Source organism: Elaeis guineensis, chromosome 9, assembly GCF_000442705.2.
Source record: "Elaeis guineensis isolate ETL-2024a chromosome 9, EG11, whole genome shotgun sequence".
NCBI classification, from domain to species: Eukaryota; Viridiplantae; Streptophyta; class Magnoliopsida; order Arecales; family Arecaceae; genus Elaeis; species Elaeis guineensis.
Window position 1 is genome coordinate 91,858,661 of NC_026001.2, and position 18,084 is coordinate 91,876,744.

The 18,084-nt window shown below is 38.1% G+C and overlaps 1 protein-coding gene across 1 annotated transcript; it reads left to right on the forward strand.

Moving 5' to 3' along the window:
• Positions 1 to 2,360: 2,360 nt before the first annotated feature.
• LOC109504926 (uncharacterized) lies at positions 2,361 to 3,087 on the forward strand. The gene has a single exon (XM_019846398.2). The coding sequence runs from the start codon at positions 2,536 to 2,538 to the stop codon at positions 2,845 to 2,847; it is 312 nt and encodes a 103-aa protein (XP_019701957.1). The 5' UTR covers positions 2,361 to 2,535; the 3' UTR covers positions 2,848 to 3,087.
• The last annotated feature ends 14,997 nt before the right edge of the window (positions 3,088 to 18,084 follow it).

The window sequence follows — 18,084 nt, forward strand, 5'->3', positions numbered from 1 at the left end:
GTGAAACTCTTGAAGGAAGAGGACGTGTTTAAATAGACCCCGAGGTCCGACGCAATAATGATTGCGGATCTTCTCTGGTCGACCTGCGCTCGCCGTGTGTCCCACTCACCATGGCAGGCGGCTGAAAATGGCTAACAGCTGACAAAATCATTATTGCATTGTACCTAGAGCCACGCCCCAACGGGAATTCTGAAAAAAATCTTTTCGAATCGCCTTGATTTGAAAAGACTCCGGCACCAGCGCACCAAGCGCCAAAATATCTGGCAACCACCGAGTGCAAAAATTGATGGGGACAACTTTGGCCGTGAGAATTTTTCTGTACTTCCTTCATTCGGAACCTGAACTCGGAAGTAGGGGGACTGGTGTTGGGTATAAAATACCCCCCGACTGAAGTTTGTAAAAGACCGACCTTTCCAGGGCTTTTCCGGCTTCCGACCTTGTGTGGCATCTCTCTGAACCCCCTCGACCGTCCGAGCTTTCAGACTTCTCCGACAATGAGCTTCTCCATTCATCTACCGGGCCGCTCTAAAGGCTCTCTAGGCTTCACTATCAGCCGACCTTCTACAGTGATCAACTATTCTCCGAATCCCTTCCAGACTTCTTCCGGCCGCGGGCGACCCTACTCCGAACTTCATCCGAACTTCATCAATATCCGAGTTTCTCCAACAACGAGATTTCTACAGTAACCAGACTCCATCCAAGTTTCTACGGTGGTCGATCGCCTTTCGGATTCCAACCGAGCTCCTGCGAGAGCCGAACTCCTACTGCAGGTGGTCTACTCTGGATATCTACTATAAGCGAATTCCATTCGAGCATCTACTGTAAACGAATTTTTTTCAAACTTCCATTACAGGCAGACTTCAGCCGAGCTCCTACAGTGGATGGATCCCAGACAAGCTTCTACGACAGGATAGGATCCACCGGTCAGGTCGCTACTCCGAGCTCCCACGACAACCGATCTTCGATCGAGCTTCTACGATGGATGGACTCCGACAGCTGGATTTCTACAACGACCGATCGCCTCCGGTGTCTGCCGAACCTCCCCAACACCATCCGATGTCCACCGCCGGCCGACCCTCCGCCAGATTCTTCATGAAACCAGACTTTTTCGACAGATAATCTTCCGACGAGCTTCCACATCAGGCAAATTCCAGACGGAGTTCTCTAGCAATCGGACTCCTACCTGACTTCACCAACAGAAAGTCTCCATCCGAGCTTCTACAGCAGATGACTCCCGCCTATAACATCAGCGCCTGAGGCATCCGACAACAGTAGACTCGTCAGCAGCCTCGAAAACATCCGAACTTCTCCTAGATCGACGGGATAGAGAGCCATTTCGCTCCATCAGATATCCCAACCGAGCTCCAGCCGACAGATCCGAACTCTCTGGCAAGTCACGACAATGGCCATTACCCTACTCCATTCTTTGCAACGGATTCCGCGTGGCTCCACCACTCTCTAGCAAGTCGCGACAACGGATACCACTCCACTCTCCGGGCTCTACCACTCTCTGGCAAGTTGCGACAACGGACACCACTCCACTCTTCGTAACAAACTTCACGTGGCCCTGAACGACCCCTGACGCCACTACTCTCCGTAACAAACTCCGCACGGCTCTGAACGGCCCACTACCAGGCGGTTACAGACATCGCTGTCAATCAGTTATGCTCTCCGCCTATAAAAAAGGGGACCCCCAGATACGTTCTTCTCTAAGCTCTAAATTCTATCTCGAAACTCTGCTAAAATTCTCATTCGAGCACTCCATTTCTGTTGAAGTAGAGTACTGACTTGAGTGTCGGAGGGTCTTGTCGGAGCACCCCCAACTCCGGTTTAGACTTCTCTTGTAGGTCTCGGCGGCGGCCGCAGTCATCTCAACTCCAGCAACTCCGGCTTCGACGGAATTCTGCACCAACAAAAATTATATTATTTTTATAAATAATTTTTTTTAATTATTTAAGTAAAGCACTCTATTATATTTTCATCTGCTTACGTGTTCATAAATAAATCAAATTTACAATTAATATTATTTATTTTACAAGAAAAAGTTGAGATTGTTCCTGCGGTCATGCGAGGGCCTGCAGATCTTGTTAAAAAAAAATGAAAAGTATTATCCAACCAATCAAAGAAAAAGGCATGGCATAGCCAGTACCTTTTATTAAAAGCATGACGTATAAGAGCTTGATGGAAGTCTACGTTGGATTACAGAACAAAGTGAGGAATCTCAAGCCCCCAACTTTGCCCGGGCAACTTGCCAACTTGCCATGGTCTGTTGCCATCTTGCAAAAAAGTTGTTCTTCACTCTTTAAAGTCTCCTCCTTTCACACATGCTCCCAAGGAAACAAGGAATTAATGGGTCTCGAGACATCTTTCCAAAAGGCTCATTCCCATCTTTTCCGACCACAATATGAAAAGAAGCCTTAAGTGGCCAATAATCAAAAGGATGAGCGTAAAGCATTCTCTCCCATTAACTTCAAAGCTACCACCCTTTCTTTTCACTCCCCTTGCTTTCATCTTAAGTATGGCTTCCTTCCCTCCATGAACGTTTCTTATTACCTCCACCTACACTTCTCATCTAAAGAAGGGAAGGATATACCATCCTTCTTCCTTGGAAGCTTAGGGAGGAGAAAGATCAACATGTCGACCGATTGGGGGCCTGTGATCGTCGCAGTGGTCCTCTTCATTCTCCTATCACCAGGGCTCTTATTTCAGCTGCCAGCCAGGACCAGAATCGTAGAGTTTGGTAATATGTTCACCAGTGGGATCTCAATTCTGGTTCACAGTATCATATTCTTTGCAATACTGACAATCCTAGTGATTGCAATAGGCATTCATGTGCATGCTGGTTGATCAAAGATGGTGCAAGTTTCATGTGTTTCCACTTTGATTTTGGACTATACTGCCATTTCTGCCCTCAAAAATGCTTTTTTGCTTTGCAACTGTATGCCTGTGGAGTAATTTGGTATTTTTATTCCATCTTCCAATAAGATGCATCAATTTGGGTTCGAAGTTGTATACTGAATTATTGATGCCATGCCATGGTTGGCGAATGAATGAACCAAGTCAAATATCAAAATCATTTAGGAAGTCGATCGATCTTCTAGCACCGAATATTTGGGAAGTCAATTTGTTTCATTTGAATTGTTTCTCTCTTAATTTTGATATAGATTACATTGGCTGGTAATTTCTGGTTACACAACTCGATTAACATACCCTCCCTCAATACTGTATCCATCAAATTTGGCGAAGGCAGATTGATTCCCAAGTCTCTCCTACAACCTCCAAGAGAGTTCAAATGCAAATCTACCGATCTCTAAATGAATTCCTCATAGGTTCTCGATCCTTGAAAGCCGAGCTGAATATAGGTACAAAAATGAATGTACTATAAATCCCAAGCTGGGATTGGCTCAAAAAGCTAGCCTACTTGCTAGTCTTGCAATCATCTCCAACCATTAAATATTGAACCCTATATAGAAGTCTTCACCACAAAGGCTGCACGTAGGTGCAAATTCATTATATATGATGCTGTCGATATCTGTTGTATATGTGAAAAACATGTATTAATTGGACACATACAAATGCTATATTTAATTATTTTAGAATGAAGCAACTGATTAGTTGCAAAACTGTGCAACGAAAAGTTTTTTTTTTTTTTTTTTTTGCTTTATTAGAAGATTAAAGGTAATTACAGAAAGAAGCAGTTACAGGTGGAAGGATGGGAAGGAATATATTCATTTCAATATAAGAACAGGGTCAAAGACTATTTCTCTACAGCAGGTTCCATGGCCGGCGCCAAAGTGCTTCATGATAAGGTTCCGATTTGGAAGAACAAAAGGGCACCCTAGCTATGAAGAGTTGACAAAATTCTGAACAACAGAATAAATGGTGCACCTCCTGTCCATATCTCGTAACAAGTTGCTGCAATCGGATGGTCCCCTACTTTCTTCCCCATTTTGCTGAGGTTCCTTATCTACCCAATCTAAAACTGAGGAAAGGATGATCACCAGCCTCTTAATCCTAGCTGAAGCTTGAGAGTCATCCGATAGATTCAACTCCTGTATCATAAAATATACAACCCGAGCTCACATTCCACCATTTCCTTGCAAGAATATCTCCTGTATGCAAACAGTTCTTTGCGGCCAGCCATAGAAACACTTTCACTTTCTCCAAGCTTGCTGCCTTCCAGATCACCTTGCTAAAGGGGCATCTTAGACCTCCAAAGTTGAAAAATTGCAGAACGTGTCCATCGTAAACAAGCCATTTTGCATCCACTTCCATACCGCTACATCCGCAATATGTGATGGTCGAAGAGAAGCAAGCATGCTATTTAGTAACTCCATTGATTCATCTCCATTCCTATCAATGGTCCCTGCACCTGAATATATTCTTAGTAAGGTTCCTCTAACTCTACTAAGAGAAAACTGATAAGTTTGGCTTGATAGCTTGGGCATAAAGTAATTCAAACCTGTTGCAAAGAGGGATCATATCCGCCCAAACATCCTCACAAAATCTGATGGACTCCCCATTACCAATCTTGAAGGCCACACAACTCCAAAAAGCTGCATTTAGAAGCAAATATCTTTTCAAATTGGTGACATAAATACCAACAACAATTCTTCTTACCACTCTCATCCCCAATCTCTCTTCCTTTAGTAATAAGCATGAGTAATCAGGCGCCACCACATGTTTGATAATTTAGACAAAAATTTTTAAGCCCATTTTGCCAAAAGAAAATAGCTCATCTACTATGTTACAGCAAGCACAAATATAGGACACATACAGATTCGTATAATCACACAGAATAGAGAAGAGAAGAAAAACAGACACAGGATTTACGTGGTTCGGCTGAAAAGTCTACGTCCACAGACAAGACACGAGGAAAAAATTTCACTATAATGAAAAGAGAGATACAATCACTCAGAACTCTCCAAACCCTAAATCCAATTTGATTTTCTAAACCTCTCTCATAAAACTGCCGAGATTGACAGAAAATACAATATTTATACTGATCCGTACCGTGGGAGACTTTCAGGTCATAATGCAGGCTTTTTGAATCGGATCATAATTCGAGCCTATAAAAAAATATCCAAAATTCAAGCCAAATTAACATACTCAATGTTTTTTTCGCCCAACCATCTTGCTCCTTAGTTTTGCAAATATTGTTCCAATTGACCAAGCAATGAAATCTGCTGGTGCTCTCCTTACCTTTCCAAGAGAAGGCTCTCCACATTCTATCAATTTTACTGATCACCTATTTTAGGAGCCTCAAAATTGACATGTAGTACAAAGTCATTGTTGTCAGAACGGAGTTTAGCAGAGCCAGTCTGCCTCCCCATGTTAAAAATTTCTCCTTCCAAGCTGCAAGTTTTGAGCTCATTTTCTATAACAGTGGCTGCCAGTACTGCTGTGAAAGTTTTTTAAGATGAAGTGAAAGGCCCACCAAATACATGAAAGTTAAAGACGCTTGTTTGAAACTCAACGATGATGCGAATAAAGAAGTTTCCCCATTCATATTTAAAAATAACACAGAACTCTTATGAAAGTTAACTTTCAATCTGGAAGCATACTCAGAGCCTAGCAAGATGGTTTTGGCCACCAGCGCAATTTGCTTTTTGCCAGCACAAGATAAGAGAGTGTCATCAGCAAACTACAGAGTGAATAAGCCACCAAAATCTGTGTGTCTCCCAATACCTTCCACAAGACCAATGGTTGAAGCCCTCTAGAGCATCCGATACAGAACATCAACTACTAGAATTTAAAGTGATATGAGAGTGCGTTGCCCTGCTTCAACCCTTATTTACATTTCCTCCATTTCCACAAAGAAGAGTCATCTCAAGAATCTACATAACTTGCTTCTCACACTTACCTGAGGAGAAACTAACGTATGGTTCAGTGATTACATCCCTTTTTAATTTGGAGAAAGTTCCGGTTTGAATCTTGAGAGATGTTTTCTGAAGTATTTAATATAAGTAATTTTGAATTATTATTTGAAATGACTGGCAGTAGCAGCAACGTAATTCCCAAAGCACATACGGTTAAGGACAGAAGTGAAACAGCATAGTCTGGATTGTGTTTAGAAAGCTATGTACCAATATTGAAAAGCTACCTTATCTCCTCCTAGTGATATAACTTTCCACATCCTTTCAAAAGAAAAAGTCCATTTGGACATGATTTTTTTTTGTAGAATTGCTTTAACGTCTTTATATATCTAATATGTTGAATGTGTCAACCTTTGACAGTTGTACCCAATGACTTGGAATCAACTCTGGCTTTTATCAAGATTTAGGGGATTATTACTATTTGGAGGATGGCTACTCAGACCAGTATTAATCTATAGAATTTGGCACAGCTAGATCTGGTTTGACCTATTATTTGAATGCCTGATCTATGAACCCGAGTTCCATGTCCCGAATGGGTTATATTTTGAGTTGTACTTTAGGGCCGTTCTTTTGCGGATAAAAGATTTACCTAAGAAACTATATTTTAGTAGATAAGTATTTTTCAAGCACCATTTAGACAGAAAAATAATTTATCGATGTTCTTTTATGCATTGAAAAATAGCTTGAAAATCTGTTACCCATGTTCTTTTGTATTTCTATTTTCCTAAGAAAGTTGCTATGATCTATCTATATTTCGCATAATACCTTTTATTATATAAATATTATTATATATTATATTATATTATTAATATATTATAATATAGTATATTAATATTTTATAGTAGTATAATATAATATTATTATATATAATAGTATAGTATAATATATTATATTATATTAATATGTACTACTATATATAAAACAAATTATATTATTATTATAGTATTATATAAATATAATATAACATAACATATTATATTATATTACATTATATTAATATATATAAATATATTTTATTATTATATATTATATCATTATAATATATTATCATATATTATAATAGTATATTATATTGTTATATTATTATTTATAATATTATAGTATAAAATATTAATATATTATTTTATTTTATTGTTATATATTATTATAATATAATATGTATCATATTATATAATATTATTGTATATATAATAATATATTATTATAAATATTAATATATAATATATTATAGTATATTATAATATATTATACTCTATTATTATTATAGTATTATATAAATATATAATGTAATATATTATTATTATATATTATTTTATTTTATTATAACCTATTATATTATATTATTATATAAAATATTAATATACTATATTATTTTATTATTATATATTATTATAATATATTATATTATATCATATTATATTATATTATATTATATTATATTATTAATATCTTATATTAATATAATATAATATATTTTGTATAATATTATTATATTTAATAATATAGTATAATATCTTATATTAATATTGTTATATATTATTATATTATTATAATATATTATATAAATATTATATTATTATATGGTTAAGGGTATATTATGAATGAATTAAATGGCTTACTTTTCTGATTGATGAAAAAATGATTTAGCCACCTTCAAAGTGGATAAGATTTTTTTCATTTCATGGGTAAATGCTATTCATGAAAAAATAATTTGTGCATCTTGAAAACTGTGAGAATATGAATAAATTGGTCAATAAAAAAGTTGACCAACTTTTTCATGATATTTATCCCTAAAAGAACAAACCCTTAGAGTTATTAAAGCCTCTTCAATTATCATTCCTATCAGATAACCACTGGCCTGCATTTTAAGCTCTCGGGACCCACCATAGTCGGAACCGTTAACGACGAATTTGATTGTATTTGCACTAAAAAATCTAAATTTAAAAAAAAAATGAATAAACAATTGATGTCTCACAACCATGAGTAGCATAAATTGATGTTTGCCCAGCTATAATTGATTCAATAATAATCTTATATAAATCAATAATTAATTAAATATTACAATGTTGTTTTAATCAAGAAAGGTTAAATCGATGCCAATGCCATACTAATCGTCGGTTAGTACGGTACGATACTGATTTGATACATTTTGCCTATTTCAAATATTACTTACTGGAATCTCAGATTCAAATAGTAAACTACAAATAAATTTTAAAATTGATTAAGCATATTTGTATAAATACTAGATAGATCAATTTTTCAAAACATTCTTGATTTGCTACTTATTTGCTAGATGCAAGACTCTATGCATCTGATAGTTCCATCGATGCTCAATGATTTGAATGTACTCATGGGTATGTTTTGGATCTGCCAACCTAATCTAATCATTTGCCCTCTCCATCATGTGATATAAAAAGTCCATATAGGGGTACCTTTAGATATCCACGATTCAAAGCATCTCATATAATGTTTTGATAATGTTCATTATATTTTCAGCCTGTTATCACAATATTTGTCTCGTCACTAAGTTCTCCATATGACTCCTTTTAGTGCCTACCCTGGCATATCCACTCTCTTGCCATTCGAGACTGATAAATATCTGATATAGGTGTACTTTATTGTCAATAAGGGTATCAAATATTACATAATTCATAGCAAACCTATGACACTGGATCTTAATATGTCTCTCCTTGTATTCTGGCAAATTAATGATAGGATTTGTGTAATTATAAATGAATATAATAATAGTACATGCTGAATCCACCATCTTTTGCATCCTACTAAACTTTTTAATATCCATCAATATCATATTGATACAATGTATGGCACATGATATCCAAAATATATGTAGACACTACTGCATCAGGATCTCCATTGCAGTCTTATAGTATAGCCCATTGTCTATGATAATGTACATGATATTTTGCCTTCTGATCTGATCGATCACCTCCTCTATCAATTTGATGATATATGTGGCATTGTGCACCTGATCTGAAGCGTCAATAGACTTCTAAAAAAATATTTTTCTATCATAATATGTCAAAAAATTAATAATGCTCCATCTAATAGGACCAATCCAACTATCACACATCACTGTAAATCCATCATCAGACACTTATTCTGATATGATGCAATCCATTTTTATAGCTCCTCCGTATTGTTGTCAAGAAGCTCATCGCAGATGTTTTTCAATTCTGGAAGATCTATATTTAAATCGACAGCTTGTGTAGATACAATGATAGAGTAATAATATATGTTACCTGCTGCATACACTGGGATAAAGAGAAAGTTAAATCAGAATGTGATAAATCTACCAACAAGCTCTTTAATTGAGGAGGTACTCCTAAACTTTGACTCTTTTATAGTGCTCATAGAGTTCGACCCTGACTTATAAACTGATGGTCCAACTGAGCCCTTTGCTTGACCAACTCCTTAAACTACACTGATCTTTCAAGTTTGTATTAATGACAGCTTGGATCTATGCCTCCTCATCATCTGGAGTGGACACTTCTTCTGACTCCCTAGACTAATAGCAAGGTGGCTACATCGCTTGATGATCCACCACCACCTACTTGTTCGAAGCCTTCTATTTTGCTACTTTAAAATTAGCAAAGTACTTCCAGACTTCTTATGGGCAGTTTCAATACATAGCTACATTGAGATAAACACCAGTCAAGTATTGCTTCAACCTAATTATCCCTCTTCCTTAAACTCTATGTTGTACTAGTTACATTCCAATTATGTCGATTCAAGAGCATCTATCTATGATCCCAATCAATATCATGCTCTGGCTTCTTCTTCTTTCTCGATGGATCCATTTCTAAAGGTTAAACAATCACAACAGTTTAATAATTAAGTAAAAATAGTAAGATTTTATTATTCAAATTTTTATTTTTAAATTAATTTTATATTTTTTAATATATTTAAATTAAAAATATTATAAAATTTAAAAATTATAAAAAAATAATTTGACTTAGATCCATAGAAAATCCTCACATGAGTGTTGTATATATTTTTTCAAGATAGCAAATATGCATGAAATACTACTTATTTTTTGATTTCATTCAAAATTAGACCTGGGCTACTATGCACATAATATGTCAAAACTTTATTAAACAGATACCAAATTTATGTTGAAAATAGCTTATAAGCCCTTAAACAATATTTTAATTTAATAATTAAATTTTAAATTTATTTATTTAATAATTTTTATTTTAATTTTTTTTTTAATTTAAAAGATTATATATTTAAAAAAATTAATGATTTCAATGTCATTATGTAGATCATCCATAGATCTATAATATATAATAAAATCATATCAAAATCAAAAATTTTAGCATGATCTCATCTTATTTTTTTAATTTTCATGAATTTTGAAATTATCCAAAAAAAGAGAGAGGAAAAAAAAATAGAAGTAGGAGATAAGCTCACATATCTCTATTTGATGAGTTCTCTTCGTTTTGCATCATGCTTATACTATAGATAAGAAGGAGTTATTTTTGAAAACGAAAAAAAAAAGGGAAGAGAAATCTCCCACAGCCTTTTAACTAAAGGTCCATACCACCTATACTCAACAAGGAAAAACAACTCGAACCTAGTCGGTTCGGCCCTGAACTATACCAAACTGCACCATTTTTTATACTATTTTGATTTTCAAAACCAAACAAACATGATTTTACATCGGTTTGAGGATATGGTATAGTTTGGTGCCGAACTATATCGAGCTGAACCAAACAGTCTGACCCCATTTGGCGAACCATGGTTTTAACGAGCAGTGAGCTCGGAAATCTTACTTCTTTGAAACTATATTTTCTTTAAAACTACATTTTTATCACATTATGTGTCATGGTGAAAAATGAACATAGTGATATGGTTTTACCAAATTCGCCCAACTTGTGATCTATACATATGGCGACCTAGACATATTCTGAAATTTTTCAAGACATTTCAGTCGAGGCCCCCAGCCGATCTGAAAGCTGGGATGTGTTAGGATTTGACGCCTCGAGATTCAGCCCACATTGAGCCCACAACGAGGTTCGCGGTGAAAAACGGAGTCCAACGAGACCAAGATCACCTGAAACGGAGCTCGGATGGAGGAGATACGAGCTTTTGAATTCGGCACGAGAATCGAGGCGTCGGAGGACGGGCGGCAGCGGTGCGGCCGCAGGCGGTGGCGCGCGGGACGCGCGACCCAGGCCCACGCCGGGGGGGCCCGCGGCCCAGGCGGGCGCGCGGCCCAGGCGCGCGCAGGCCCGCGTGCAGGCGCGGCCCAGGCCCGCGCGTGCGGGCCGGCCCAGGCCAGCGGCCTGCTGGTCCCCTTGCCCCGGTCCACCGTGGACCGGGTGGTCCACGGCGCGGCCTGTGGACCGCGTGGGCATTTTCCACACGTTTCTTGAGGTCCACGGCACTATTCTGTGGACCGAAGCGCGATCCGACGGCCCAAGAGGCTCCCGGTCTTGATCGGACGATCTGGGACGTGATTTGGGTTGATTAAGGAGTCCTAATCACGATCTAAGTTGTGATTAAGGTCTATAAAATCCTGTGATGAAATAGAGAGGGTGTGGATTCGATTTTTGCACCGTACGAAGCTCGTACGAACCCGAGAAGAGAGAGAGAGGCGAGAGCGCTGTGAGAGAAGGAGCAGGAGGCTCCTGGACAGCGGTCGCCATGCTCTTCAGGGGTTCAGGGGGGTCTTCAAGAGAGAGAGAGCTTTTGTGAGGGGAACTTCAGGTGAGAGAGAATTGGGTGTACAAGGGTTGAGGATGAGGTCTCCTCTTGTAAATTTTTTTTTTCATAGTGAAGTTTGCATGCCCCGTGGAGGCGAGCTCTTTTGTGGCTAATCCACGTATTTTGATTGTTTTTCCTTTTGTTTTGTTTCTTCTTTCTTCCTGCTGCATCGCGTGATACTGAAAGGATCTTGGGAGGTGGTGTCCTGGCCAGACATCCACCCAACAAGTGGTATCAGAGCAAGGCGGTACAAGGACGCAGATTGCAGTGATGGTGAGCAAGACTGAAGATGGAGAAAACAGGAACAATCAAGATGGAGATCAACAAGTTCGATGGTAAGAGCAATTTCTTCTTGTGGCAGGCAAGGGTGAAGAACGTGCTCATCCAACAGGGATTGATCGAAGCTCTCTTGTACGATGAGAAGCCGACCACCATGGAGGTGCGGGATTGGAAACAGCTACAGATGCAGGCGGTGAGTACCATCCGCATGTACCTGGCGAATGAGGTGGTGATCCATGTGCTGAGCGAGACTTCTCCGACGGTGCTGTGGTCGAAGCTCGAGGAGTTGTACATGGCGAAATCTCTCACCAACACTCTTTTCCTCTGGAGGCAGTTTTACCAACTGCGGATGACTGAGGGACAGAGCGTGCAGGAGCATTTGAGCCACTTCCAGAAGATCCTCACCGACCTTCTCAGCGTTGGCGAGAATGTTGAGGAGAAGACCAGGGTGCTGGTTTTGCTGGCATGGCTTCCCTCTTCGTATGAGTCCTTGGTGACTGCTCTTCTAGTGGGGAAGAGCACTATCAAGATGGACGAGGTCACCGCGGCGATACTCCAGAATGAGGTTCTCAGGAGGGAGAAACTAGCTTCGAGCTCAGGTGGCGATAGCTCAGCTTTGGTGGCTTCTGGAGGTGCAGGAAGCGGTAAACGGAGCGACAGGAGATCGCAACGAGGGCGGTCTAAGTTCAGGAGGGACTTGAGCAAAATCAGGTGTTACCGGTGTGAGGAGTTGGGGCATCTAGCCAGAGATTGCCCTCAACTGAAAAATCGGACGGTGGCTGCTGTAGCGACGGCCGGCAGTGATTTAGATGGAGATGTCTTTGAGATATCTGACGAGGTATCTACTTCTTCTCAGCAGTGGATATTAGATTCTGCATGCTCCTATCATGTGTGTTGCAGAGAGGAGCAGTTTGACTCCCTGGAGAACAGTAAGGGCACTGTATATCTGCCGGATGGATCGAGCTGTGCGATCAGAGGCATTGGGACGGTCAGCTGGAGGACACATGACGGTGCAGTGAGAAGATTGGGGGAGGTCCGATACATACCCGATTTCAGACGGAATCTTATCTCACTTAGCAGACTGGATTCGAGAGGCTACAGGATGGTAGCTGGTGGAGGAATCCAGAGGGTGCTACGCGGCAATAGGATTGTGCTGGAGGGGAAGAAGGGGAGCAGAGGACATTATTACCTGGCAGGGAGCCCAGTGCGAGGTGGAGCATCGGGAGCCAGGTGGAGCCCAGAGCGAGGTGGAGCTCCAGGAGGTGGATCGGGCACGAGACAGGAGACTCGGGAGGACGAGAGGCGACGTCGCAAGGTGAGATTCCTATTGCCGCAGGATGATGCCCCTAGCAGGTCTCAAGTCAGGAGGAGCACAGCATACGACGGAGATGGGATCGAGCAGCCTGGCTCGACTCCCATGTTTGCCCATTCATGATCAGCAGGCAATTGCCCCAGGGCATGGGGGCGTGGAGATCCAAAAGCTCTCGGAGTTTGGAGGAGGCCGAATATCGAGTCGAGGTGGAGATTGTTAGGATTTGATGCCTCAAGATTCAGCCCATATTGAGCCCACAGCGAGGTTCGCGGCGAAAAACGGAGTCCAACGAGACCAAGATCACCTGAAACGGAGCTCGGATGGAGGAGATACGAGCTTTTGAAGTCGGCATGAGAATCGAGGCGGCGGAGGACCGCGTGGCCGTTTCCCACGCGTTTCTCATGATCCACGGTACTATTCCGTGGACCGGAGCGCGATCCGACGGCCCAGGAGGCTCCCGGTCTTGATCGGACGGTCTGGGACGTGATTTGGGTTGATTAAGGAGTCCTAATCACGATCTAAGTCATGATTAAGGTCTATAAAACCCTGTGCTGAAACAGAGAGGGTGTGGATTCGGTTTTTGCGCCGTACGAACCCGAGAAGAGAGAGAGGCGAGAGCGCTGTGAGAGAAGGAGCAGGAGGCTCCTGGACAGCGGTCACCAGGCTCTTCAGGGGTTCAGGGGGGTCTTCAAGAGAGAGAGCTTTTGTGAGGGGAACTTCAGATAAGAGAGAATTGGGTGTACAAGGATTGAGGGTGAGGTCTCCTCTTGTAAAATTTTTTTTTCATAGTGAAGTTTGCATGCCCCGTGGAGGCGAGCCCTTTTGTGGTTGATCCACGTATTTTGATTGTTTTTCCTTTTGTTTTGTTTCTTCTTTCTTCCTACTGCATCGCGTGATACTGAAAGGATCTTGGGAGGTGGTGTCCTGACCAGACATCTACCCAACAGGATGAACAGGCAAAAAATAGCGAACCTCCAAACCTGAATCTTCTTACCTCAGCTCAGTAACAAACCTGAATCTAGATTGTTATGTCCTGTCAACAAGTTGTTGCAATACGATCTCTATTTTGTGAGGACATGATTTGCAAAAGAACCAGGATCTCAATTATACATTAACCTTCTGTGAATTGTTCTACCATCCAGAATTCAACTGTTGAATGGTTCTATCACTCAACTATCTTCTTCTTCTTCCTCCTCTATCTTCGATCAAAAAATTCCTCTTTGGTCAGAAGCCGAAGCCAATCTGACGAGCCCTTAGATCTTTTCTTGTTGTCTTGCAAATCCTTAGAAACAGCCCATGGCAGCAATACCGTCGAATCTCAATAACCTATAATAAAATAATAAGTTAGAAAAAAAATATTTATATATCAAATTAAATATGATAGTAGGCACATGCAATGGATAAGCCAGCTAACTTCCCAAAAGAAATAACAAAAAGAAGAATGAAGCTGGACCATTAGTGGCTTCAAGAATGAAGTTAGACCACGAGTGGCCTAGCTCTGACACTGGGACCGAACATGCCACTATCATGGCATTACAAAAATTAATAAATAATTTAGTCCTAAAAATTAGCTGGACGTTTGGGAATCAGATTCGGAATCAAAAATCAAAATTGAAGTAAATTAGAATAAAAATCAAAATAGGAATAAAATTTGAATACTTAAAGAGAACATGAATTCGATTTTTAAAATTTAAGATATTTTTATTTTTCTATAATTAGAATAGGAATAAGATTCTCTCCAATTAAATCGTTAAAATGAAAGTTAACTAATTCAATCGAAGAGTTAATAAAGTATTGATCTAATTATTTTATGTATTTATTTTGGTACAAATGAGTTGTTCAAGTTTGTGTTAAGAATAATTCAGAAAATTAAAATCACTCTTAAAAAATATTTTATGAATGTCAAATTAAGAAACTAAAAAAAATAAATTGAAGAAACCATATCTTGAAAAATCAAATGAAAGTGGTCAAGAACCGACTCCAAATTTTACAGAGCCGACTATAGCACGCAAATATCAAGTAATATAATATGCGAGTCGATCTCCATTTGATCTCGAATCAACTTTATCAAAAAAGATAAAGAGTCATATTTTTTTAGACTAGATCTTGAGGTGACTTCTACTTCTATTGAGTCGACTCAGAGTCATCTCGCATCGACCCCTACTTAAATCGAGTCAAATCGACTGCTACTGATATCTCTAATGGTTAATTCTGTAAAAATTTTAAAAGTATATAAAACATATTTAATGGTTAGTTTCTAGTTTATAATAACTAGAAACAATTTTTGGGACGTTAATTTAAAATATTTTAAAGGCTACAAACAAAGAAAAGAGTCAAGAAAAATGAGAAATAAAGAAAAAATCAAGAGCATTAAGTGAGCATTCAAAAAAAAAGCTATAACCTTCCAACTACCAAAATCTTGAAATATTCAAGTAGTTTTTAAAGAAAAAAAATTATACCGATTGTCAAGTTTCCTCCACGAAATCTTTAAGAGCTCCATTAACTTTTGCATTTTTAGGAGCTCTTTATTTTGTTAGCTATTCATTATATTCAAATTTTCTACTATAAAAATTTCAATTTGAATCGAAACTTAAGGATAGACTCATCCAAGCCTTGAATTGGAGTGTGTTTGTTTTTACAAGCTTAAAATTGACTTAAGGGTGTAGTTTTGATTGATTTGTATGGAAAAAATCAACTGAATTTTGATTATGAGTCTTGAAAAATAGTCAAGCTGTAATCTAAGAGAGATTGTAGTAAAATTTCTAAGGATAACTTGAAAAGTAGATATAAATACTGAATTTAGACCAAATCATTATAAAATCTTTATGTTTACTTGTGCTTTATCTTTTCTTTTCATTGCCAATTAATTGCCTCTTCATATTTTTATTTATAGTACAGCTCTCACTCACATTAACTCAGTCCAATTATTGTGTATAGTAAATTTTTAAATTTTAAAAAAATTTAATTCATCCTTTCTCTTGAATTATCTGTCTAAACAATATAAAGTAATTTCTCCATCCATTTAATTCAGACTTCTCATAAAAATTTATTTAAAAAAAAAACTCTGAGGTAGAGTTTTTGGTTCTTTTTTCTTTTATTAACTAATTATAAGTTGATATAGAAAATCTTCATTTATGTAAATGAGGTCTGCATCTCTATAAGCTGGTTGTACTTTTGTTCTGGTTGAAAGCAATTTTTTTCTGAAATTGTGTATGCATGTATGCATGAAACTTGTCCTATAATTATATTTTAACCGCTGTGTCAATTTTATCGCTAGGTTCTTTGCCTATGCATGCATGTATATATGTGAAACTTGTCCTGAAATTAGATTTTAACCACTGTCAATTTTACTTGTAGGTACTTTGCCCGATTCCTTCCAGATTGAAAGACACATATCTTCAGAATTTGGCGAAGAGAAAACTTTGACTTCAACTAGTCTGTCTGGAGTCTTAAATAGTCCATTTTAGGTCCTAAATATCACCAAAATCTTAAACTAGTAAGGACGGTCAGCGCTTCAAAGTACCCGGAAAGAACTTCATTTTGATGCTTGGAATGCTGAAGATGAACATTGTATAAGAAAGTTACAAACTCTTTTTATTCCAGTTTAGGATTAGATTCTAGATGCAGTAGATCTTTCTTCCAAACTATATGTAATTCTATTCAAAGTGGTCAAAGTACTGGTCCATAATAATAGAACAATCCTCCTAGATGATCAAGTAGTGTCCCTCTCAGACTTAGAGGAGATCAAATAACAGCATCCCCATTATATATTTCTTGAAATAAAAGAAAAAGGTCTATATGATCAGTCTATCGTATTGCAACCCGAAGGATTTGTGGGTTTGTTGGTTTTCAAGCCAGTGAGTTATATTAGCAATGTCTTTGTTAGTCTCCACGTAACAATGCAGGGCCTCCTCAAAAAATATTTGTTTGAAAGTATTATTTAGATTCATTGATTCTATATAAATATTTGAGAAGTTCTAATAAATAATCGATATAAGATTAAATACATAGTGAATAATTAATATGAAACTAAACACACACCACAATTAGCTAGTGATCTAACAAAATGAACCTATATGGTAGTATTCTCCGATCTACATACATCATGATTCTAATATGTTTTGATATCATTTATAACAATATAAAATTTCATCAAAAAAAAATTAGTTTGAATATATTATTTGAATTTTTAAATTTTATTTAAATATTTAAATTTTTTTTTGATGAATAATCGATATAAAATTAAACATATGAATAATTATAATTGCGGTTACATCCAGCTTAGTTAGCTTTAATAACCGTTTTATTTGTACAAAAGGATGCAGTTTGGACCGCGTTTCTCTGGTCAGGGGCAGTTGGGCCAAGTGTCAAACCAACTTCAAATAGGTTCGTTGTGGAATCAGAAGCTAGTTGACCTGATAGATTAGCTTCCGCCACGCAGCCATTTTAGCTTTTTGGAGGACAGTGTTGTAAAGACACAAATACTTCACCATAAATGAAACAAGCTAGATTAAATTCTATCCCTATCCTCCTTTAAGACGAACATTAGCACAACAATAAAAAAGAAACATTTTAATTAAAATGTATGAAAAAAATAAAATAGAGAAATCACAATCATTCATTCCACATCCCCTACAATATAAATGTAACAAAAGCTAGCTAGCATGAAACCAATGGTCAAGCGGGTGGCCCACCATGAGTAATGATCACAGCTGCGGTGGGACTCGTGGAATGATGGATGAATGGCATATATAATAAATAAAGATCCATCCAACCAGCAAAGAAAAGGACATGCCTCTGTTTCCACGTTCCGGCGGAACATCATAAACAGACACAAAAAACCTCCCTTGCACTTGTGGTAGAAATGGATCAAAAGAAAGAGGACAAGGA